This window comes from Plecotus auritus (assembly GCF_963455305.1).
Source record: "Plecotus auritus genome assembly, chromosome: 4".
Lineage (NCBI taxonomy): Eukaryota > Metazoa > Chordata > Mammalia > Chiroptera > Vespertilionidae > Plecotus > Plecotus auritus.
The window spans coordinates 98,119,660-98,143,665 of NC_137775.1; the positions used below are offsets into that span (position 1 = coordinate 98,119,660).

At 40.0% G+C, this 24,006-nt stretch overlaps 1 protein-coding gene across 14 annotated transcripts in view; it reads left to right on the plus strand.

Moving 5' to 3' along the window:
- Positions 1–24,006, plus strand: part of FKBP5 (FKBP prolyl isomerase 5) — a 154,692-nt gene that overhangs the window by 92,889 nt on the left and 37,797 nt on the right. For 8 of the 14 annotated variants that reach the window (XM_080664979.1, XM_080664981.1, XM_080664982.1 and 5 more), the window contains one exon: positions 7,543–7,687. In XM_080664979.1, coding sequence (XP_080521105.1) covers positions 7,543–7,687 — 145 coding nt within the window. Of the gene's footprint in view, positions 1–7,542; positions 7,688–15,211; positions 15,285–16,192; positions 16,367–24,006 lie in introns of all 14 variants that reach the window. The other 6 variants (XM_080664973.1, XM_080664971.1, XM_080664983.1 and 3 more) reach the window with 2 other exon arrangements.

A 24,006-nucleotide genomic window follows, 5' to 3' on the forward strand; every position in this document is an offset into this window, starting at 1 on the left:
AGGAGAATAGGTTTTAGTTCTTCCTTGAATGTTTGGTAAAACTCCCCTGTGAAGCCGTCTGGCCCCGGGCTTTTGTTCGCTGGAAGCTTTTTGATGACTGCTTCAATTTCTTCCATAGTTATTGACCTATTGAGATGTTTAGATTTTTCCTTATTGAGTTTTGGAAGGTTATATTTTTCTAGGAATATGTCCATTTCCTTCCGGTTGTCCAGTTTGTTGGAATAGAGTTGTTCGTAGTATTTTTTAACAATCCTTTGTATTTCAGTGGGGTCTGTTGTTATTTCTCCTCTTTCATTTCTGATTTTGTTTATTTGGGTCCTCTCTCTTTGCTTCTTGGTGAGCCTGGCTAGAGGTTCATCAATCTTGTTTATCCTTTCAAAGAACCAGCTCTTGATTTTGTTGATCTTTTGTATTGTTTTTTTTGGTGTCTGTCGTTTATCTCCGCTCTGATCTTTATTATTTCCTTCCTTCTGCTTACACTGGGCTTTTCTTGTTGCTCTTTTTCTAACTCTTTGAGTTGTTGGGTTAGGTAATTTATTACCATTGTTTCTTGTTTTTTGCAGTAGGCTTGTAGAGCTATGAACTTCCCTCTCAAGACTGCTTTCGCTGGGTCTCATAGATTTTGGATTGTTGTGTTTTCATTGTTGTTTGTTGCCATGATGTTTTTTATTTCTTCTTTGATCTCTCTGGTAACCCAGTCATTGTTTAATAGCATGCTGTTTAGTCTCCATGTGTTTGATTTTTTTTGGATTGTTTTTATTGTAGTTGATTTCCAGTTTTATGCCATTGTGATCTGAGAAGATGCTTGATATGATTTCATTCTTCTTGAATTTGAAGAGACTTTGCCTGTGACCGAATATATGGTCTATCTTTGAAAATGACCCATGTGCTCTTGAGAAGAATGTATATTCTATGGCTTTGGGGTGAAATGTTCTGAAGATGTCAATTAATTCCATCTGGTCTAGTGAGTAGTCATTTAGGATTGATGTTTCTTTGCTGATTTTTTGTTTAGAGGATTTGTCCAATGGTGATAGTGGGGCATTAAAGTCCCCTACTATGATTGTATTGCTTTCAATCTCTCCCTTGATATCCTCCAGGAGTTTTTTTTATGTATTTGGTTGCTCCTGTATTGGGTGCATATATGTTTACCAGAATTATTTCTTCTTGTTGGATTTAGCCCTTTAGTATTATGAAGTGGCCTTCCTTATCTCTTGTTATGTCCTTCACTTTGAGATCTAATTAGTTAGATATAAGTATTGCTACCCCAGGTTTTTTTTTTCATTTCCATTTGCCTGAAAAACCTTTTTCTATCCCTTCACCATCAGTCTGTGTGCGTCTTTTTTTCTGAGGTGGGTTTCCTGTAGACAGCAGATATATGGGTCATGTTTTCTTATCCAATCAGTTACCCTTTGTCTTTTGATTGGGGCGTTTAATCCATTTACATTTAAAGTTATTATTGAGGAGAGGATCCAAGATGGAAGCATAGGTAAACACCTAAACTGCTGTCTCGCACAACAATTTCAAAACTACAACTAAAAGACAAAACGTCTATCACCCAGAACCACGGGAAAGCTGGGTGAGTGGAAGTTCTACAACTAGAAGGAAAGAGAAAACAGCATTGAGAGGTGCACAAGCGCTGAAAAGCTGAGGTACAGAGGCACGCGAATCGGGCTGGCAACGGGCGACTGGGAGCGCTACTTTTTTCAACCCGAAGGGAGACAAGCTCCCGATTACTCCGAACTCCAGTTTCTAGGGAGACGCGGGGGACCCAAACTTCTATGGGGAGAAGCTGGACTGTCTGCCATCGGGTCGGAAAGTGAGGGAGGCTTGCTTGCAGGGCTGCGGGCAGGAATAATTGTTTATTGTGCTGGGGCGCAGGACACGGAGACGCGGTTGGAGACGAAGAGCCGGCTTACTGGTTGCCATCGCTGTTTGCCACGCCCTAGCCTAGTGACGCCCTGAGACCCCGCCCCGCACAATCTACAAACCCACCCAAGCTCCAAGCAGTGGCTTTAGCATATGAATGGCCTGCCCTATTGCAGCTTAACCTAGCAAACTTGCAGCCCGGGTCAGACAGCTCCAAAACCTCCAAACCCCAAGCAAAGAGGAGAAAACTGTAGTTCTCGCTGTAGCTCCTGCTGGGTGGCCTCAGACAGTAGCTGACCTGCACCCCATTGGAGATCCAGAAGCCAGTGTACCTAGTGGTCAGTGTGAGACACCAGATTTCAACTCCTCATATCCATAAGTGACACATTCAAGAGGCAGACTCAGTGAGCACCAAAGCCCCACTGAAACAAGTCCTGTACCATAAGCGTGTCTCCGGTGCAGCAGTTCTTCCATTATAGACACAGCGGGTCCTCACAGCCAATTGGCCTGGAGGTCAATTCCTCCCAGTGTACCAACTGCAATCAAGGCTTAACTACACCAAGACTTTGCACTCAGCCCACAAAGGGGTGTACCAAGAGTGTCCACCTCAGGTGATTGGGGAGGCTGAGCTACTGGCCCCTATAGGTCACCTACCACACAAAGCCACTCCATCAACACAGGGAAGCAGCAAAATGCCGAGACAAAGAAACATGTCACGAATGAAAGAAGTGGAGGAAAGCAAACTACTGGATGACATAGAGTTCAGAACCACATTTATAAGGTTACTCAAGAATCTTCTAAAAACCGCCGAGAAACTTGATGAGACCTTCAAGGACCTTAATGAGAATGCCAAAAAAATGGAAAAGGACCAGTCAGAAATTAAGCATACACTGTCTAAAATAAAGAATATACAGAAACTCAACTATAGATCAACGTACCCTAAGAATCAAACCAAAGATCTGAAATATGAGAAAACAAAAAACACCCAACCAGAAAAACAAAAAGAAAAAAGAATCCAAAAATATGAAGATAGTGTAAGGAGCCTCTGGGACAACTTTAAGCGTACCAACATCCGAATTTTTGGGGTGCCAGAAGAAGACAGCAAAATATTTAAAACCTATTAGAAGAAATAATGACAGAAAACTTTCCCTACCTGGTGAAAGAAATAGACTTACAAGTTCAGGAAGCGCACAGAACCCCGTACAAGAGGAATCCAAAGAGGACCACACCAAGACACATCATAATTAAAATGCCAAGGGCAAAAGACAAAGAGAGAATCTTGAAAGCAGCAAGAGAAAAACGGTTAGTTACCTACAAGGGAGCACCCATACGACTGTCAGCTGATTTCTCGGCAGAAACTATGCAGGCCAGAAGGGAGTGGCAAGAAATATTCAAAGTGATGAACAGCAATTACCTACAACCAAGATTACTCTACCCAGCAAAGCAATCATTCAGAGTTGAAGGTCAGATAAAGAGCTTCACAGACAAGAAAAAGCTAAAGGAGTTCATCACCACCAAACCAGGATTACATGAAATGCTGAAGGGTATTCTTTAAGAAGAGGAGGAGGAAGAAAAAGGTAAAGATAAAAATTATGAACAACAAAATGACATCAAATACATGTCTACCAACAGGTGAATCTAAAAATCAAGTGAATAAAAAATCTGAAGAACAGAATGGACTGGTGAATATAATAGAATCAGGGACATAGAAAGGGAGTGGACTGACAATTCTCAGGGGGAAGGGGATGTGAGGGGTTCAGGAAGAGATTGGACAAAAATCTTACACCTATGTATGAAGACAGTGGCGGGGGGTAAGGGCATGGGGTGGGGTGGGGAATCAGGTGGAGGGGAGCTATTGGGGAAAAAAAAGAGGAACACCTGTAATAATATGAATAAAGATTTATTTAAAAAAATAAAGTTATTGATAGGTACTTGTTTGTCACCATTTTTATTCTAGTAAAGATATTTTTTGAGGTTTCATCTTACTTTTGAATTAGCTTTCCTCCTTTAAAAACAGTATATATTTTTCACTCTGTAGTTAAACATTTTTGCATTTGTTTTTTTTTTGTATCTCACAATGGTCTTGTAAGAAAATCAGAGTTTCTCTTGGTATATGGAAAATAGATATTTATACTCCATATAAGTGAATACACTGAAGCTGAGAAGTTAAATGGCTTTAGCATATTAAGATATTTCTCCTACACTGTTGTTATATATACACATTTTGTGTAATTGTTCAATTTTTTTGCTGAAAAGATTATCTTATACATCCTATTACCTCTAAGCTCAAGTTTTGATATTTTCTTGTGTCCGCTGTAACAAATCAGAATTTTTTTAGTTTGTTTTGTCTAATGTTGCTTTTGTGAATGCTTTTTTCTGAATCTCTTCTGAATATACATGTTTTACTATTATCTTGCTGTGTGCCAAGCCAAGTTTTGGAAACTTGCAACTATAGAATTATAATAAGGGTTTTATGCTGTTGGTTTATATCATAATACCTTCTTTCAGATGGCTTCTCAACCTTCTGGCTATATAAATTACTTATCCCAAACTCCACTACATTGTTTGAGACAGTGTGATTCTGTAGGCTGTCCTCAGCATTTCCCTCCTCTTTCATATTTTCAGAGCACTCATCAGAAAACATAGTCCCTAACTTGCCTCAGTTTCTGCTTTGTTCTAGGGCATCTATCTATATATAGAAAAGCCTAAGTGACCGGATGACTGTTCAACCAGTAGCTATGATGTGCACTGACCACCAAGGGGCAAATGCTTAACACAGAAGCGGAAACCACAGGCATAGAAACATGGAACAGACTGATTAATCTCAGAGGGAAGGGAGGAGGGGGGAGGGCGGGAAGAGATTAACCAAAGATCTTACATGCATACTAGAGGCTCGGTGCATGACCAGTGGGGTCCCTTGGCCTGGCCTGCGCCCTCTCACAATCCGGGACTCCTCGAGGGATGTCGGAGAGCCAGTTTCAGCCCAATCCCCGCAGGCCAGGCCGAGGGACCCCACCAGTGCCCAAATCCATGCACTGGGCCTGTAGTAAACTAATATTTTTAGTTTTGTAAGGCTAGTAAGAAACATTTTGAGATTGTAAATTTTTTAAAATCATATCATTTATTACTGTATGGAGCCTCAGGCTTTTGTTATGATTGATTAGGTCTACTAACTGTGTGACCTAGAGCAGTTTAGTTAACCTATTTGTGGGGAATAATAATACTACCTAGCTCATAGGGTTATCAGGATTACATAAAGCATTTAGTACGGTGCCACGCCCATGGTAATCTCTCTTATTAAGATATATATATATAAATTTTTTTTGAAAGACCAAGGCAGCTCTGAAGTCAGTAACTGGCCAAAGAACATGAAATGATATTGTGGACCTTACGGTTTTTTTTAAATGAATTGAGACTAGATTATAGCTTTAGAGCAACTCCAGATTTTGGTACAAGATTGTCTTGCTGTGGAAACTTGAAGTGATACCACAATACCTGACTTCCTGGTAGCTACCATATTCATCCCATCTGCCCAATTACTGGTTCACAGTCCTGGAAATGCAGATTCTCTCTGGGTGGGGCTCAGCCTCCCACATACTGCATGTAGTTCATGAACATGAGCACTTCTAGAATATCAAGTGATTTCTTTTAGGTTAATTTTTTTTTGAAACATTTTCCCCTGCAACAGTTTTGAATCTGCATTTCCAGGACGTGAACAAGTAATTGGGCAGATGGGTGAATGGCTACCAGGGAGTTAAGATAGCTGTGCACACCAGCAAGCAATTTGTGGAATCACTTCAGATTTCCACAGCAAAACGAAGTCCTTGAAGGGCAGTAATGATTTTTTTAAGTAGCTCTTAATTTTTAAAATTATAATCATTTTCCCCAATTTTGTTGACATAATTAACCTATAACATTATGTAAATTTATGGTGTAGAATGTGATTTGATACATTTATATGTTTCAAAATGATTATCACAGTAGGGTTAGTTAAACCTCCATCACCTCATATAATTACCTTTTTTTTCTTTTTTGTAGTGAGAACATTTAAGTTCTAATACCTTAACAACTTTCAGGTATATAATACAGTGTTGTTAATTATGGTCAGCATGCTGTACATTAGATCCTCAGAATTTACCCATCTTATATCTGAAAGTTTATATGCTTTGACTTACATCTCACCATATGCCCCACCCTTTAGCCCTTGGCAACCACCATTTTACTTGCTGTTTCTGAGAGTTCAACTTTTTTTAAATTTAACATTTAAGGGCTATGACTGTGTTTTTCTTTGTCTGGCTTACTTCAGTTAGCATAATGCCCTCAAAATACATCCATATTGTCACAAATGGTATGATTTCCTTCTCTCTCGTGGCTGAATAATATTCCTCTGTATGTGCACACTATATTCCTGTGTGTGTGTGTGTGTGTGTGTATCACATCTTTATTTATTCAGCCATGGACACTTCAAGGCTTGGCTGTTGTGAATAATGCTACAATGAACATGGGAGTGCAAATAACTTTACGAGATAGTGATTTTGTTTACTTTGGGTTTATATACAAAAGTGGGGTTGCTGGTAGTTTTATTTTTAATTTTTTAAGGAACCTTCATGTTTTTTTCTTTCCCCATTGATTTTTAGAGAGAGTGGAAGGAAAGGCAGGGGGAGAGAGAAACATCGATATGAGAGAGACACATCAATTGGTTGCCTCCTGCGTGCACCCTGATCAGTGCGGGGAACCTGCAACCAAGGTATGTGCCCTTTGATCAGAATCAAACCCAGAACCCTTTAGTCCGCAGGCTGATGCTCTATCCACTGACCCAAACTGGCTAGGGTAATAATTGAATTCAGACCCTTCCCCAAAAAAGATGTTCTTGAGACATTAGCTATCATCCTCTAATAAAATGATTACGTTAGCATAGGTGATTGACATAATAAATTACACCACAACATGCCTGAATTTGATTTTCTTTTCCCAGGACTGACCAATTGCATTAGTGGCTTGCTCTGCCAAGAACAAAATAAGTAAACTGGATTTTACAATAGCTAAATATTTTGCAGCTTGGAGGGTTTTTTTTAGGCATTTCCTTTACTAGAAAATAAATTATTCAGTATTATATCAAACTGTGCAGTCACTTTGTGTTTTTATACATTAAATATTCAAATAATAGGAAGGGTAACCTGTTACACCAGGAAATTGGGCTTTTTGAAATTAAATCGAACTAGTAGAATCTAGTCAGAAGCTAATCTTTTTAGCAAAGGAGGGAATAAATAAAACCTCACCTTTGGAATGTTGCTTTAGACTTCTTTTTGAATGTTTTTGAAAGCCTACTAATCTTTTATCTAATTCAGTTTGTATATGGACTAGCTCTGTGTTTTGAGATATTTTAATTCAAAGCATGGGGAGCATTAAACCAAGGAAGCAGGTTCTGTTGGTAAGTTATTTTGAGGGAGTAATGTTATTAACAAGATTAAATGTAGTATTAAAGATTAAGAGTAGAATAGGACAATTTTCTAATAGTGCAGGTTTTTAAGAGAAGTAGGAGGGGAGCATTTAGAAAAGACAGGTAATTATTTGCAAATCTGCCTGGGTGACATGAAATGGTCTGTAATCTTTTCATTCTCTGGTTAGATGTTTAAAAAGTTCCACCTCCTTTTTCTTGATGTTTGTCTTTTTTAGATTGTCAAAAGAGTGGGGAATAGTGAGGAAACACCAATGATCGGAGATAAAGTTTATGTCCATTACAATGGAAAATTGTCAAATGGAAAGAAGTTTGATTCCAGTCATGATAGAAATGAACCATTTGTCTTTAATCTTGGCAAAGGTAAGAGGGTATTTTTGAGTTTTGTTTTGCTTAGATTTTTTGCTATTTACATTATATAGGAGCTAGTGGATCCCATCTTTGCCAGAAGTTAAAAGATTTTTTTTAATCCTTACCCAAGAATGTTTTTTTTTTTAAATGTGTTCTTATTGATTTCAAAGAGAGGAAGGGAGAGGGAGAGAGAGAAACACCAATGATGAGAGAGAATCATTGATAGGCTGCCTCCTTCACTTCCCCTCGTGGGTATTGATCCTGCAACCCGGGCATGTGCCCTGACCAGGAATCGAACCATGATCTGGTTCGTGGGTCGATGCTCAACCACTGAGCCACACCAGCTGGGCCCAGAGATGTTTTTTTATTGGTTTTAGAGAGAGAGGGAGGGAGAAAGAGTGAAACATCAATGTGAGAGAGAAACATTGATCAGTTGTCTCCTGCACCCTCCCCGTCTGGGGGTTGAACCCAAACCCTTTGGTGTACAGGATGATGCTCAACCAACTAAGCCACCTGGCCAGTACACAAAAGTAAAGATATTTTAAAGTAGTTCTCAGATTACGGCCCCTGGATCCTTGGGTGTTCTTGAGATCCTTTTAGGAGGTCCATAATGTCAAAATTATTTTCATAATGTTATTTATCTTTTTACTGTGGAGCCAAAGAACACCAGCAGTCATGTGTCCTTTACTGTCCTCATTTACTGTTTAAGTTAGAAAAAAAGGGAAGCCAGTTTCACTTAAGAATGTCCTTGATATAGTGTATAAAATACTAATTTTATTCAGTCCTAATCCCTGAAGTTTCATATTGTCTTGCTGTTTTGTGATAAAGGGAAGCACATATAAAGCACACTCTACACCAAGTTCGTGGCTCAAGGAAACACACCTGTGCACTGGCTTTGGTGGAGAGCTGTACTAGCTGCTTTTTTTTTCTTTCCATGAAACATCATTTTTATTAGAAAGGGCAAAAAGTATGATTATTCAGACTTGATTATTCAGTAGTAGGCAGATATTTTCTTGAAAATGAGTGAAGTAACCTGTCACTTCAAAGAGAACAGCTGACAGTATTTGTTACCATTGAATTTTCAAGTGAAGGTTACAGTTTGGACATTAGTATCTGCCACTTTGAGTTTGACAGCTTCCCAAAGCCTAAAAGATTTCTGATGAGGTCAGTGGGTATTAATGTGTGTGCTTTAAAAACTATTATCTGATGAAATCTGTTCGCATTTGGAAAATCTGTGTAACTCAGTGAACAAGCATTTTCCCAATGACCAATGCAAGCTTTTATAAAGTTATACATGAGTAAAAGATTCATTCAGTGTGCATACTAGACCAATGGATTTACTGTAGTATAAGGTAAAAAGTTCATTGATATGTTTTCAGGTTCTACATTGCAACTAAAGTTTATGAAGCTACCATTTGTCTAGTTTTGATGTAGTAATGTATGATTACATTTCATAATAGCCTGGAAAGGCTATTAGAATACTCTTACCATTTTCAACTATCTATCTTTGTGAGTTTGGATATTTTTGCCATGTACATCAATCAAAATTGCAACAGACAAATATAAATATAGGTTTGAGAATCTGGTTGTCTTTTTATTTTTTTATATATATTTTTATTGATTTCAGAGAGGAAGGGAGAGGGATAGAGAGACAGAAACATCAATGATGAGAGAGAATCATTTATCAGCTGTCTCCTGCACACCCCACACTGGAGATCAAGCCTACAACCTAGGCATGTTCCCTGACCAGGAATTGAACTGTGACTTCCTGGTTCATTCATAGGTCAATGCTCAATCACTGAGCCACACCAGCTGTGCCCGGTTGAAGTCAGACATATTTTACATTTGTAAAATCACAAAACAGTGTCACACTCCTCACTAACTTTTTTTTTTTTGGAAAATATAATATTTTCACAAAAATAAGTATATTAATATAATGAGATTATTTTTATTTTTAAATGAATTGTATGTAATTATTTTTATCTTTAATATTGTAGCTATCTATAGGTATATAAGTAAATTTTGGGGGTCCTCAATTTTTAAAATGTCAAGGGATCCTGAGAATAAAAAAGGTTAATAACCACTGTTTCCCCCAACTCAGTGTTTACTATAATTTCTTTCTTTTTCTGCCTCTACAACTTAGTTGAATTGTTAACTAAGCAGTGATCTGGGAAAGGAAGCAGCAAGTGAGGAACTAAGGAGTTAAACTCTTCCTGCTTTCTGCCACTCTGTCTTCCCGGTACTTATAGATGTTAGTTTGTCATGGTGCTTTCTGCTTTCTGTCCAGCTGTTCTCTTTCCAGGCCCTAGTGCTGGCTGTGCCACTGCCCACTTCTCCTTTGGGTCCTTCATGACTTAATGGCTCATGTGAGATTAATCTTGTGTTTCAATAAGATAGCAATCAGCCCTGGCTGGTGTGGCTCAGTGGTTGAGCATTGTTCCATGCACTGAAAGGGCGCTGGTTAGATTCCCATTTTGGGCATATGCCCAGGTTACCAGTTTGGTCCCTGGGAGGCAGCCAATTAATAATAGTTTCTTTCTCACATCAATTTTTCTCTCCTTTTCACTTCCTCTCTCTCTAAAATCAATAACATGTTTCTTTTCAAAAAAAAAAACATAGCAATTAAGATTATTTTTCTTAATGTAGCAGATAATAATGGCAGTTAAATTAGAATTTTTTCCATTTTTGTTTATTTAGGGATGTGAAGCTCAAGGGCCATCAGTATGGCTATGACATTATTTAATTTAGATGAACTCAGAGTAAATGGCCATGGCAGACCTCTTTGTTCCCACTGCCCAAATTTTACTCTACCCTTTGAATTTCTGTCTGGAAGAAGTTGATAGATTTAAGATAAGTCTTCTCTTGGCAGTTATCTTTGCAAGTAGACTTAAGACTTGCTGAAAATTTATACTGCCATCTTCTCTATCCAGATATTCTCAGTAGAACACTCTATGATGAAGAAGTCTTTTACGTTTCCTATAATTTTGAGCAGAGAGTAGAGAGATAACTTTCAGTGACATGGTACCTGCAACATAACTATTTGGAGACAGCGTCTCTCATGGGGAGAGTATCCAGCTGGGTGTTGGGCAGCCAGGCTTCCTCTCATCACTCTTCATTCTGGTATGTTAACATGAATAAGCCACCTAACCTTCTTTCCTGATCTTATAAAATGTAGAAGAGCTTTAAGATTAATCCTGACGTCCTAACCGGTTTGGCGCAGTGGATAGAGCGTTGGCCTGCGGACTGAAAGGTCCCAGGTTCGATTCCGGTCAAGGGCATGTATCTTGGTTGCGGGCACATCCCCAGTAGGGGGTGTGCAGGAGGCAGCTGATTGATGTTTCTCTCTCATCGATGTTTCTAACTCTCTCTCCCTCTCCCTTCCTCTCTGTAAAAAATCAATAAAATATATTTTATAAAAAAAAAAAAGATTAATCCTGAGCCTACAATTCCATTTTTGTACTTTCTGCAAAGAATACAGGAATAAAAACTGTTAATGACTAAAACCAACCCAATGACAGAGCCTTTAGAAGCTCCTTTAAAATGATAATTAGAAATATAATAGAGCAATATACTTTTGGTAAAACTTCTGTAACATAATATGTTCAGTTACCTGTGTAAAACAAGAAACATTGGTTAGACAGTGTTATATTTATACTAGAGGCCCGGTGCACGAAATTTGTGCACGGGGGGGGGGGGGTGTCCCTCAGCCCAGCCTGCACCCTCTCCAATCTGGGACCCCTCGAGAGATGTCCGACTGCCCGTTTAGGCCTGATCCTACTGGGATTGGGCCTAAACAGGGAGTCGGACATCCCTCTCACAATCCAGAACTGCTGGCTCCCAACCGCTCACCTGCCTGCCTTCCTGATTGCCCCTAACCACTTCTGCCTGCCAGCCTGATCACCTCCTAACTACTCCCCTGCCAGCCTGATTGATGCCTAACTGCTCCCCTGCCAGCCTGTTTGCCCCTAACTGCCCTCCCCTGCAGGCCTGCTCCCCCCAATTGCTCTCCCCTGCAGGCCCGGTCGCCCCCAACTTCCCTCCTCTGCTGGCCTGGTCACCCCTAACTGCCCTCCCCTGCAGGCTTGATCGCCCCAACTGCCCTCCCTTGCAGGCCTGGTCCCTCCCAACTGCCCTCCCCTGCTGGCCATCTTGTGGCGGCCATCTTGCGTCCACATGGGGCAGCCATCTTGTGTGTTGGAGTGATGGTCAGTTTGCATATTACTCTTTTATTAGATAGTATAGAGGCCTGGTGCACAGGTGGGGGCCAATTCGTTTGCCCTGAAGGTTGTCCTGGATCAGGGTGGGGGTTCCCTTGGGGTATGGGGCAGCCTGGGCGAGGGGCCTGTGGTGGTTTGCAGGCCAGCCACGCCCTCCAGCAACCCAAGCGGAGGCCCTGGTATATGGGATTTCTTTATCTTCTATAATTGAAACTTTGTAGCCTTCAGCAGAGCCAAGCCTACTGCTTGCTCTGTGGCCGCAGCCATTTTTGTTGGGATTTATTTATCTTCTAAAATTGAAACTTTATAGCCTTGAGTGGAGGCCTGGGCTGGCCAGGGTGTGCGGAAAGCTTGGCTTCCTCCATTGCCAGGGAAACCCAAGCCTCCTGCTTGCTCCGTGGCCGCAGCCATCTTGGTTGGGTTAATTTGCATACTCGCTCCTGATTGGCTTGTGGGTGTAGCGGAGGGATGGTTAATTTGCATATTACTCTTTTATTAGATAGGATGCTATAGCAGTAGCTACTTCATCAAAATGAAGACAAATGCTATAAATGGACTATAGCATACATATTGTATATTGAACTCTCTTGATCCCTTATATTGTACTTACTCTCCCAAGGAAATAAATAGAAGTAAATGGTTGGATGGAAAGTTGTGCTAAGTTGAGAATTATATTGTGAGTTCAGTATTTAAAATAGAATTGTAAGAGCTTATTTATAAAAACATGCAAAATACAGGGTGGGGCAAAAGTAGGTTTACAGTTATTCATATGGAAAACAATACGATAATTAATAAATAATACAAGAATAAACTTTGTATTTGTGTGCTCACAACTGTAAACCTACGTTAGCCCTTCACTCTATACTTGCAAAATATTGCAGATCAGAAGTTGGTAATACATCCTGGAAATCCTTCAGAAAAGTACAGCAAGCGTGAATCAGATGTATTTTTAATTATCTGAAACTCAATAGTGATTAATCTCATATTTAAATATTTATTAGCTTTTATATTTTAAATGAAAACTTTTTACAATTAAAATATTTTCTTGCTTCTTGAACTTTTCTACTCGCATATGAAAAAGTTTTTTTTTTGTATAATACTGTACAGATTTCATCCTGTAGTGTTATGAAGTATGCTTATATTTCAAATGCAAACATACATTTAAAAGTTATATAATCAATAATTTTAATCAAGGGTACAAAGAACATTGATGGGAAAAGGACAGTTTTTTCAACAAATGATGTTTTCTCAAACTAGATATTTACATGCAAAAAATGAAGCTGGACCCTAAATTTATACCATATTCAAAAATTAACTCAAAATTGATCAGAGATCTAAATATTGTAAGACCTAAAACTGTATTTTCTTAGAAGAAACCATAGAGGAAAAGTTTCATGATACTGCATTTGGCCGTGATTTCTGGCTGTGACACCAGAAGCAGCACAGGCAACAAAAGTAAAAAATACATACATTATACTACATGAAAATTTAAAACTTCTGTGCATCAAAGGGTAAGTAACCGAGTGAAAAGACAAGGTATAGGATGGGAGAAAATACATGCAAATAGGGGGTTAATATCCACAGTACATAAGGACCTATAATTCAACAACCAAAGCACACCAAATAATCTGATTTTAAAAGGGAATGGACTTAGACATTTCTCCAACAAAGATATATAAATGACCTACAAGAATATGAAAATATGCTCAACATCACTAATCATTGGGGAAATGAAAATCAAAACCTCAATGAGATATCTCCTCACATCGATCGGGATGGCTACTATAAAAAAACAAAACAGCCCAGTTGGTTTGGCTCAGTGGATAAAGCGTCAGCCTGCGGACTGAGATTCGATTCCAGTCAAGGGCACATGCCCAGGTTGCAGGCTTGATCCCCAGTGGGGAGTGTGCAGAAGGCAGCTGATCAATGATTCTCATCATTAATGTTTGTCTTTCCACTCTCCCTTCCTCTTTGAAATAAATAAAAATATGTTTTAAAAACCGTTGACAAAGTTGTGGAGAAATTGAAATCCTTGTGCACTGTAAACTGGTGCAGTCACTAAGGAAAATGTTCCTCAAAAACTAAAAATAGAACTACCATATATACCAGCAGTTTTGCTTCTGGATATATACCCAGAATAACAGAAAGTGTCTCAAGAGGTATTTATGTAACATGAGTTCATAGCAGAATTATTCATTATTGACCAAAAGGTGGAAGCAATACAAGTGTTTACCTACAGGTAGTGGATAAACAAAATGTCTTATACATGCAATAGAATATTATTCATCCTTTAAAAAGGGAAATTCTGACACATGTGACAATACTGATAAACTTTGAGGACATTAACTAGGTGAAAAAAAGACATGGTCCTTCCTCCTTTTTGAAATCTATCTCCTTTTTTATGTTTCCTACCTCTTTGTTAAAGTTTTCACTGAGTTCATTGAGCATCCTTATAACCAATGTTTTGAATTCTGCATCTGATAGATTGCTTATCTTCACTTTATTTGGAGTTTTTTTCTGCTCTTTCATTTGGGACATCTTTCTTTTTCTCCTCATTTTGGCTGCCTCTCTGTTTGTTTCTGTGTATTAGCTAGAGCTGCTATGTCTTTTGGTCTTGGTAGATTAGCCTTATGTAGCAGGTGTCCTGTAGAGCCTCACTGGTCACCTGAGCTGGGTGTTCTAGGTGTGCCTCCCCTTCATGTGGACTGTGTGCACCCTCCTGTTATAGTTGAGCCTTAATTGCTATTGGCATGTCAATAAGAGGGATTTACCCCCAGGCTGATCCCTTCAAGGACTGGCCATCACAATCACCATGAAAGGGCCACCCCACGGTGCAGGGGCAACTCCACAGAGCAGCATTCACTTCATCGGGACTCTAGTGCCTGAGCCTAATTGTACTTCAGCCACAATCTCCACTGGTTTTCACAGTCAGAGTCATGGGGACTTCTCTTCCCAGCACTGTAACCTTGGGCTGGAGAGCCTGGTGTGGGGCTGGGACTCCTTGCTCCTCTGTGGACAAGATTTCCCTTCTGATTTTTATCCGCCACATGTGGGTGTGGGATCAGCTCATTCAGTGTCTCCACCCCTCCTAACAGTCTTGATGTGACTTCCTCTGTATATCCTTAATTGTAGGACTTCTATTCAGTTAGATTTCAGGTGGTTCTGAATGATGGTGGTTCTGTAGTTTAGTTGTAATTTTGATGTGGTTGTAGGTGGATGCGAGTACTGCATACATTTTCCTATTCCACCATCTTGACTGGAAGCCCCAAGATCAAGAATCTTAAAAAGTTCTGCTTTGACCCAGTATTTCTACTTCTAGGAAATGAACTTAAGGAAATGTGGTAGAAGCTTGCTTAACCAGCTCCAGATTAACTGATGCTCTTCATTTGTTGGTAAATATCCTAAGTGATACTGTTGGTTTTCTGTTCTGTGGTCCCACATTCTGCTTTAGCCAGTTGACCGGCCTGGTCAGTGCCTCCAGCAACAGACCACTGGGAACACAGCTGTAGTTGAACAAGCTGGGCTCATTATTCATTGTAGGAAGGGAGTGTGCACACTATGGGGTGTCTCAGTAAGAATATTCATAAGGACTTACATGATTTGGGTTTGTATTAGATAATTTGGGGAAGGGTTTGAGGAAGCGGGGCTTTGCTTTGGATTGGATATTATTAGACTGTGGGGCTATTCTTTGCATATCTTAATAAATCTTATTTGGGAGGGCTGACTAGCATGAAATGAAAGTTACACCTGCCAGGGAGTAGCAGTCACATGTTAGCCATGAGAGGAGGATGTTTGGTATTCTGTAGGTTGCACACTGACCTTGTTTTTTGTCCATATTCAGACAAAATTTTGAAGTGTTTCTTGTTTTGTCTCACTTTCTCATGGTCTCAGAGTGACCTTGTCTGATGTTGATATTTTGTGAGATTGTTTATGTCCAGCAGGAGAATAACATGGCCTTGTTGTGTGCCCCAAGCCAGCTTCAGACATCACTGAGGCCTAGCTGTGTCAAGCAGTTTCCAGATATTCAGGGCTGGTTTTTTTGTTTCTCATATTGTTGATAAAGAATCAGTTGAAACCTGTTTATATCTACTGTACTTTATGTAATTATATAATTTTATTAGATAGCATGTAAAACATTGAAGTTAGTATAAAAAAGGTGAATTCTATGAAAACTAAGTTGAACATTTTTGGAAAGACTTAGTAAGGTGAATTGCTAACAGCATTTTTTTTTAAAATGGCTATTGAATTAGGGGTGGGTAAAAAGTGAAATAGAGGCCATTGAGAATATGTTTTTTATCAGAAGGATTCTGCATACTGATTGCTGATGTGTCTTCTGGTTCTTATTCTACTTCAAAGAAACCCACATTGTAAATTACAAATGGAATACCATGTGTAATTTATCTAGTAAAGAGGATGTGGAACTCTTATCATTGGAGCCACACTCAGAGACAAGGCCTTGGCCTTCTAACACAAGGTTAGTGCATTAATGTACTTTAATATGTTTTAAGTTAAAAATGTTTGAGGTATGTGTATGTTCTTTTTTTATGATTCTTCATTTAAAACAACGTCTTAAATTAACCTACCCCTTTGACTTCTGGTCAAGCTATAAATCTTTAGATAGATACCTGACATCATCCATGAGAGTATAAAAGCTCACTGTCACTTTAAAAGCATCAAGTGGAACAATAAAAGCAGACCAGGCAGTACCCAAAGAATGTCAAGACACAAGCTTTAATACTGACTCAGTGAGTTTGCATTTTCTTTCCTAGAAGTCATGGAGTAAGAGTGCTGTGTCTCCTATGTAGGGAATATTTTGCAGAAGAAATAGAATCCAGGACTACCAGCAGATTTTGAGCATCACACCTTACCTCTCACTAAAATGAGATTGTGAGTTGAGTGGGTCCAACCTTCTCTGCTAGCTAGTGTTTCTTTTTTCTGCTGACTTTTTCTGCAACTAAGTGGAAACAGAAGTGTTTGTGGCATGATACACTAACAACTTATTTAATTAATAATAATACAGCCCTAGTCAGTTTGGCTTAGTGGATAGAGCTTCGACCTGTGCACCAAAGGGTCCTGGGTTCGATTCCAGTCAAGGGTACATGCCTGGTTGTGGGCTTGATCCCCAGTAGGGGGTGTGCAGGAGGTGGCCGATCAGTGATTCTCTCTCATCATTGATGTTTCTATCTCCCTCTCCATTCCTCTCTGAAATCAATAAAAATATATTTAAAAATAATAATACAGATGTGAAGATGACATCATAGGTAAACGCTATGCTCGCCTTCTCCTTCAACCACATCAAAATTACAACCAAACTACAGAGCAACCATCATTGAGAACCACTTAATATCTAGCTGAATAGAAATCCTACAACTAATATAAAGAAGGAAATCACATTGAGATAAGAAGAAGTGGAGACACTGAACAAGCTTGGCCCACACCCACATGTAGCGGTTAAAAATCAGGAGGGAAATCTCAGTTGGGGAGGTCGTCCCCTCTGAGGAGCAAGGAATCTCAGCCCTGGGTTTCAGCGCTGGGAAGAGAAGTCCCCGTAACTTCTGGCTGTGGAAACGAGTGAGGATTGTGACTGAGGGAGACAAAAAGCTGCTGGAGACCCAGTGCACAGGCTTACTTGGGCTCACTTGCTCTGAGCTCCATAGTTGAGGCAGCAATGTGAAAGGTGCCAGGGACATACAGGGAGGAATTGAATTGTCTGGCCTTGAGGCAAGGGCTAGAGCTGGGGGGCAGCTTTCTCCCACACAGAAGTACTGGCAGAAGTCATTATTCCTTTGCTAAGTCCCCCTGTGGGCACAGTGGGGCACTATATCTTGTCTTGAGTCTCAAAATACTTAATACTATTTGCTCTGCCCTGGTGATTGATTCTCTGAGACCCCACCCCACTCAACATTCAGGCCCACCCAAGTTGGTTCCAGTGGCTTTTCCATACTGTCAGGCTTTCCCAAAATCTGTCAAAGGTTCACAAACCGCATACAAGCAGCATCTGGCTTCTGTGCCCCATATTTTTTGCTAAGCAGACCCAAGCCTGGCACTAGTGCAGCTGGCCTTAGTTCACAGATTAGCCTCTCTCAGGTACCTCCAAGCCCAACACAAGTAGCAGCCATCTGCAGATAACTTGGTAGCTCATACAAGTGCCCCAGGACATAGGCAGTGGCTGACGACCTTTATTTCCCAAGGGGTCCCAGAATCAGCACGCCCAGTGGCCAGCTTTATACCACACCAGAGCACAACCCAACCACCTCCACAAATGACATACCAAAAGGCTGACTCAGCAAGCATCAAAGCCCTGCTAAAGTGAATGATGTTCTGTGGCATTAGGCCAGGGGTGGGCAAACTTTTTGATTCGAGGGCCACAATGGGTTCTTAAACTGGACCGGAGGGCCGGAACAAAAGCATGGATGGAGTGTTTGTGTGAACTAATATAAATTCAAAGTAAAGGAGCGGAGGGGAGAGCAAGAGAACCGGATAGAACAGCCGGATCCGTCCCGCGGGCCGTAGTTTGCCCCCAAGGCTGCGTTAGGCCCTGCACAGCAGCTCCTCTGCTATAGTCAAGGCCAGTCCTCACAGCCAATCAGCCTGAGGATCACTTCTTCCTTGATGTGCCAACAGTGATCAAGGCTCAACTACAACAGGAGGGTACACCTGGAGCACCCAGTTCAGATGACTAAGGAGACTGCACTTGGCACCTACTACTAAGACCAGGAGATATAGCAGCTTACCTAAAAGAGAAACAAATACAGGGAGGCTGTCAAAATGAGGAGACAAACATGTTCCAAATGAAAGAACAGGACAAAACTCCAGAAAAAGAACTGAACGAGAGCCGAAACGAGTTTGGCTCAGTGGATAGAGCGTCGGCCTGCAGACTGAAGGGTCCTGGGTTCGATTCCGGTCAAGGGCATGTACCTTGGTTGCGGGCACATCCCCAGTGGGAGGTGTGCAGGAGGCAGCTGATCGATGTTTCTCTCTCATCGATGTTTCTAGCTCTCTATCCCTCTCCCTTCCTCTCTGTAAAATATCAATAAAATATATTTTAAAAAAAAAAAAAGAACTGAACGAGAGAGACAAGCAATTTACCAGATGTGCAGTTCAAAATATTGATTATAAGGATGCTCATTGAACTCAGTGAGAACTTTAACAAAGAGACAGAAAACATAAAAGAGGAGATAGCAACCTGGCCTGTATGGCTCAGTTGGTTGGACGTCATCCTGTACACTGAAAGGTCGGTTCGATTCCTGGTCAGGACACATGCCCAGTTGTGGGCTCAATCCCCAGTAAGGGGCGTGCAGGAGGCAGCCGATCAACGATGTTTCTCTCTATCCCTCTCTTTTCCTCTCTCTCTAAAAAGCAATAAAAACTTTTTTTTTTTTTTAAAGAAAAGGTCCATCAACATGTTGCCTACAAGAGCCTTTCTTCAGATCAAAAGACACACTTAGACTGGAATTAAAGGGATGGAAAAACATATTTTATGAAAATGGAAACAAAACAAAAAATGTGGGGTAGCAATACTTATACCAGACAAAATAGTCTTTAAAGCAAACAAAGGCTATATATCAAGAGACAAAGAAGGACCCAGCAATTCCACTTCTAGGTATTTCCCAAAACACTAATTTGAAAAGACATATGCATCCCTGTGTTCATTGCAACATCACTTAAATATCCAAGATATGGAAGCAAACTAAATATCCATCAATAGATGAATGGATAAAGAGATGGTACATATATAAAACAGAATATGACTCAGCCATAAAAAGAATGAAATCTTGCCATCTGTAACATGAATGGACCTAGAAAGTATTATGTTAAAAGTCAGAGAAAGGCAAATGCCATATGATTTCACTTATATAAGTGGAACTTTAAAAACAAGTGAACAAACAAAAGAGAAACAAACTCATAGATACAGAGAACATTTTGATGGTTGCCAGATGGAAGACAGGTTTGGGGAGATGGGTGAAAAGGGGGCAAGCTTAGAGTTAGGATTAGCGTTGCCAGCTATAAAAACAGTCTCAGGGATGTAAAGTACAGCATAGGGAATATAGTTAATATAATAACTATGTTTGGTGTCTGATAGGTACTAGACTTATCGGGGATCACTTTTTAAGTTATATAAGTGTTTAACCAGCCCAGCTGGCGTAGCTCAATGGTTGAGCATCAACCTATGAACCAGAAGGTCACGGTTCAATTCTCTGTCAGGGCCCATGTTGGGCCCAGTGGGGGGCATGCAGGAGGCAGCCAATCAATGATTCTCATCATTGATATTTCTATCTCTCTTGCCCTCTCTCTTCCTCTCTGAAATCAATTAAAAAATATATTTTAAATGTCTAATCACTAAGTTGTACACGTGAGACTAACCTATGTCAACTGTAACTGAAAAATTAAAAGATTATTTTAAAAATTAATTAACCTACTCATCATAGTCCTGATTATGTCAGGTAAGAATGTTTACCAATGCAAAAAAAGTCATGTGAAGATTTAGGTCAAAAATTGTTCACTAAAACTTCATAATAGTAAAAAATAAATAAATACAAACAACCTATATGTTTATTAGTGGGAATAATGAAATTATGGTATATCCAAAAGGTAAAATAGTATATAGTTATTAAAAATCATGTTTTCATGAACTAACAATCAAAATAGAGACATACTCATAGATAAAGAACAGGCTGACAGCTCTGGGCAGTAGGGTGTGGGAAGGCAGGGGACATGGTGGGATTGAGCAACAAAGGAGAAAATGATGATGGAAAAAACTAAAATTTAAAAAAAATAAAAGTGTTTTTTGATGCTATCTTTTTTATTTTTTATTTTTTGTTAATCCTCAACTGAGGATATTTTTCCATTGATTTTTTGTTTTTTTTGTTTTTTAGAGAAAGTTGAAGGGATGGGAAGAGAGAGAAATTGATGTGAGAGAGACACATCGATTGGTTGCCTCATACACACACTCTGACTGGGGCCGGGGATCTAACCTGCAACCCAGGTATATGCCCTTGACTGGGAATTGAAACTGAGTCCCTTTGGTGCACTGGCCAACGTTGTAACCACTTAACAACACCAGCTCATATAATCCTATATAATAAAGAGGTAATATGCAAATTGACCATCATGCCTTCGCACAAGATGGCCACCACAGGGGAGAGCAGTTGGGGGCGACTGGGCTGGCAGGGGAGGGCAGTTAGGGGCGACCAGGCCGGCAGAGGAAGGCAGTTAAGGGCGACCGGGCCAGCAGGGGAGGGCAGTTGGGGGCAATCGGGCTGACAAGGGAGGGCAGTTGGTGGCAACCAGGCCAGCAGGGGAGGGCAGTTGGGGGCAATCAGGCCAGCAGGGGAGCAGTTAGGCATCGATCAGGCTGGCAGGGGAGTGGTTAGGGGGTGATCAGGCTGGCAGGCAGGTGTGCGGTTGGGAGCCAGCAGTCCTGGATTGTGAGATGGATGTCCGGCATTCGGACATCCCCCGAGGGGTCCCAGATTAGAGAGGGTGCAGGCTGGGCTGAAGGACACTCCCCCCCACCCCTGCCCAGTGCATGAATTTTGTGCACCGGGCCTCTAGTATGAAATACAAGGAGCAAAATACAAAACGAAATAAACTATGACCAGGATTTTAAGAATGTAAAAATGTATTGCCTGGCCAGTGTGGTTCTGTGAGGTTGAGCATTCACCCATGGACCAGGAGGTCACAGTTCAATTCCCAGTCAGGGCACATGCCTGGGTTGTGAGCTTGATCCCCAGTGTGGGGCATGCAGGAGGCAATCAATGATTCTCTCTCATCATTGATGTTTCTATCTCCCTCTCCCTTGCTCTCTCACAAATCAATAAAGACATTTAAAAAATATTTACTATGCAAAGTCTACAAATACAGGATGGGGCAAAAGTAGGTTTATAATTGTTTGTATGGAAAATAATGCAATAATAATATAAGAATAGGCTTTGTTTTGCATGCTCAAAACTGAAAACCCACTCTTGCCCCACCCTGTACAATTTGAAGGAAATAAACCAATAAATGGACAGTTTACCCTAAATGCCGAGGTTTCAGAGGTTTTTTTATTGTATTTATGTTTTTTTATACTTTCCACGAGTTGTATAATGAGTATGTGTTATTTTTTTTTATATCGGGGAAATGCTTTTTATGAAAAGAGTCCCAGTGTTGGTCATTTTAAAAACACCTGTGTCCATATCATTCTGACTCTTTCCTCCGTGTGTTTTATTCAGTACAAGAAGTTTTAATGTTCTCAGATGAGAAAGAAAGGCACAGGCATGATTTATTTAGCTTGGGGCCCCTGTGGGTTAAATTGACAGGTTGTTTCCAGCCTTAAGGCCTAGCATTCATACCATCTATGAGTTAAGCTTTTGCTGAGTACAACAACCCTCACGCCAAGGCAAATGCCCCTTGTTTACACCTGTTTCAGTGTTTACCACACTCTGTTTTTGAAAGGAGAAGAAAAAAACAGTACAAGTGTCTTTCTCCTCCACTGGCCACACGACATTGCATGTTCCTTAGAAGGAAGGAGGGAATGGCCACCTTTGTATTAGTGCCTAGAAAGACCTTTGCTCCTCAGTAATTGGCTAAATGTCTTGAACAAATGTACAGTAGAACCCCCACAATATAAAGATTTTCTGAAGGACCTTGTAAGATATTTGTCTTAAAATACCAATTCATAGTTTTAAAAAAGTGTTCTCAGTGGCCCACGCTAAGACATAGAAGTCTTTGAAAAGCATCAGTGACAGGAAAGCAGCCTGTTACAGCAGCCTTTACATTACTTTTGATGGTTTGGGCTGTTTTCACAGTAGAACCATGTGTGCATGTATAAATTGAGGTAGCCATTTTAGAAGGGCAGTTGAGCAATATTTGTCAAATTGAAAATACACATAACCTTTGTACTTCTAGGCATTTACTCTAAATAAACTTGCACAAAGTAGGCAAACACATATGGACAAATGTCCTTATCAGAGTACTGCTGGTTCTGTGTTTCCCAATAGGAGAGTGACTGGAGCACTGCAGTCATTGAGAACAAGGTTGGTCTGTTTGTATTCACGACAGTGGTAATGATGTTACCCTTTATTAAGTGCACATTATATGCACTTTGCCATGCATTTGACATATTTGATAATTCTTGTAATAGCTTTATGGCAGGTATTACTATTATTATGGCAGGTATTAGCATCTATTATTATTTTGCAGATGAGGAAAATGAGGCCCAGAAATTAAATAACTTGCACAAGTAAGGGGCAGACTTGGTATTGAGAGCCAGGCAGTCTGAGGCTCAAGCAGGTTGCACTTGGACCTCTGAAATGCATATCCTCCTTTCTGTTGACAGAGAAAGATCAAGATACGATGGTCTTTGACTTACCCAGGTTTGCCTTACAATTTCTTACAATGTAGAGAGGCATTACGCAATCAGCAGAAATGGGCTGGTCTAGGCTGTGATATTTTGTAGGTTAGGTGCATTACATGCATTTCGACATATTTTCAGCTTACAATGGGTTTATCCATACATAACCCCATCGTAAGTCGATGAGCATCTATTATATATTAAATAAAAAAGCAGTTCAAAACTGAAAGTATAGTATGCTGTCATTTGTGTTTTTAGTTTTCAAAAAAGCCACAGCACACAGTGGAAGGATACAAAATAAACATAACAGTGTTTCTTACAAGGAGGAAGTGGATGACCTTTTATCTCTTACATGTGTTTTAGTAATAGGCATATATTATATAAATTTTTAACTAAAATAAGTGTATCTGATATTTTGAAGAGTTAAATGCTACGTCATGAGTCTCGAATGCTTTATCCCCTTCCCTTTTACATACCTTAGTAAAGGGTTTCCCTTATTCTAATATCCTACCACCACTCTCAGTTCAAGATATCAGCTCTCTTCAGAATTCACTTCCTCTGGGGTTCATTGTTTACCTGACCCCACTTCAAATATTTAAGTTTTTATTGATACAGCACCTTAATTTTGTATTTTATTCCTTTAAATTACCTACATTTTTCTATTGTTTCCTAAAGGATTTGAGATTGCGTATTTTAAGATATGATTCTATAACCTATTATAGTTCTATAGTTGAGCAGTAAGATTATCTTTTAGTTTCCTCGAATTATGCAAAAAAAAT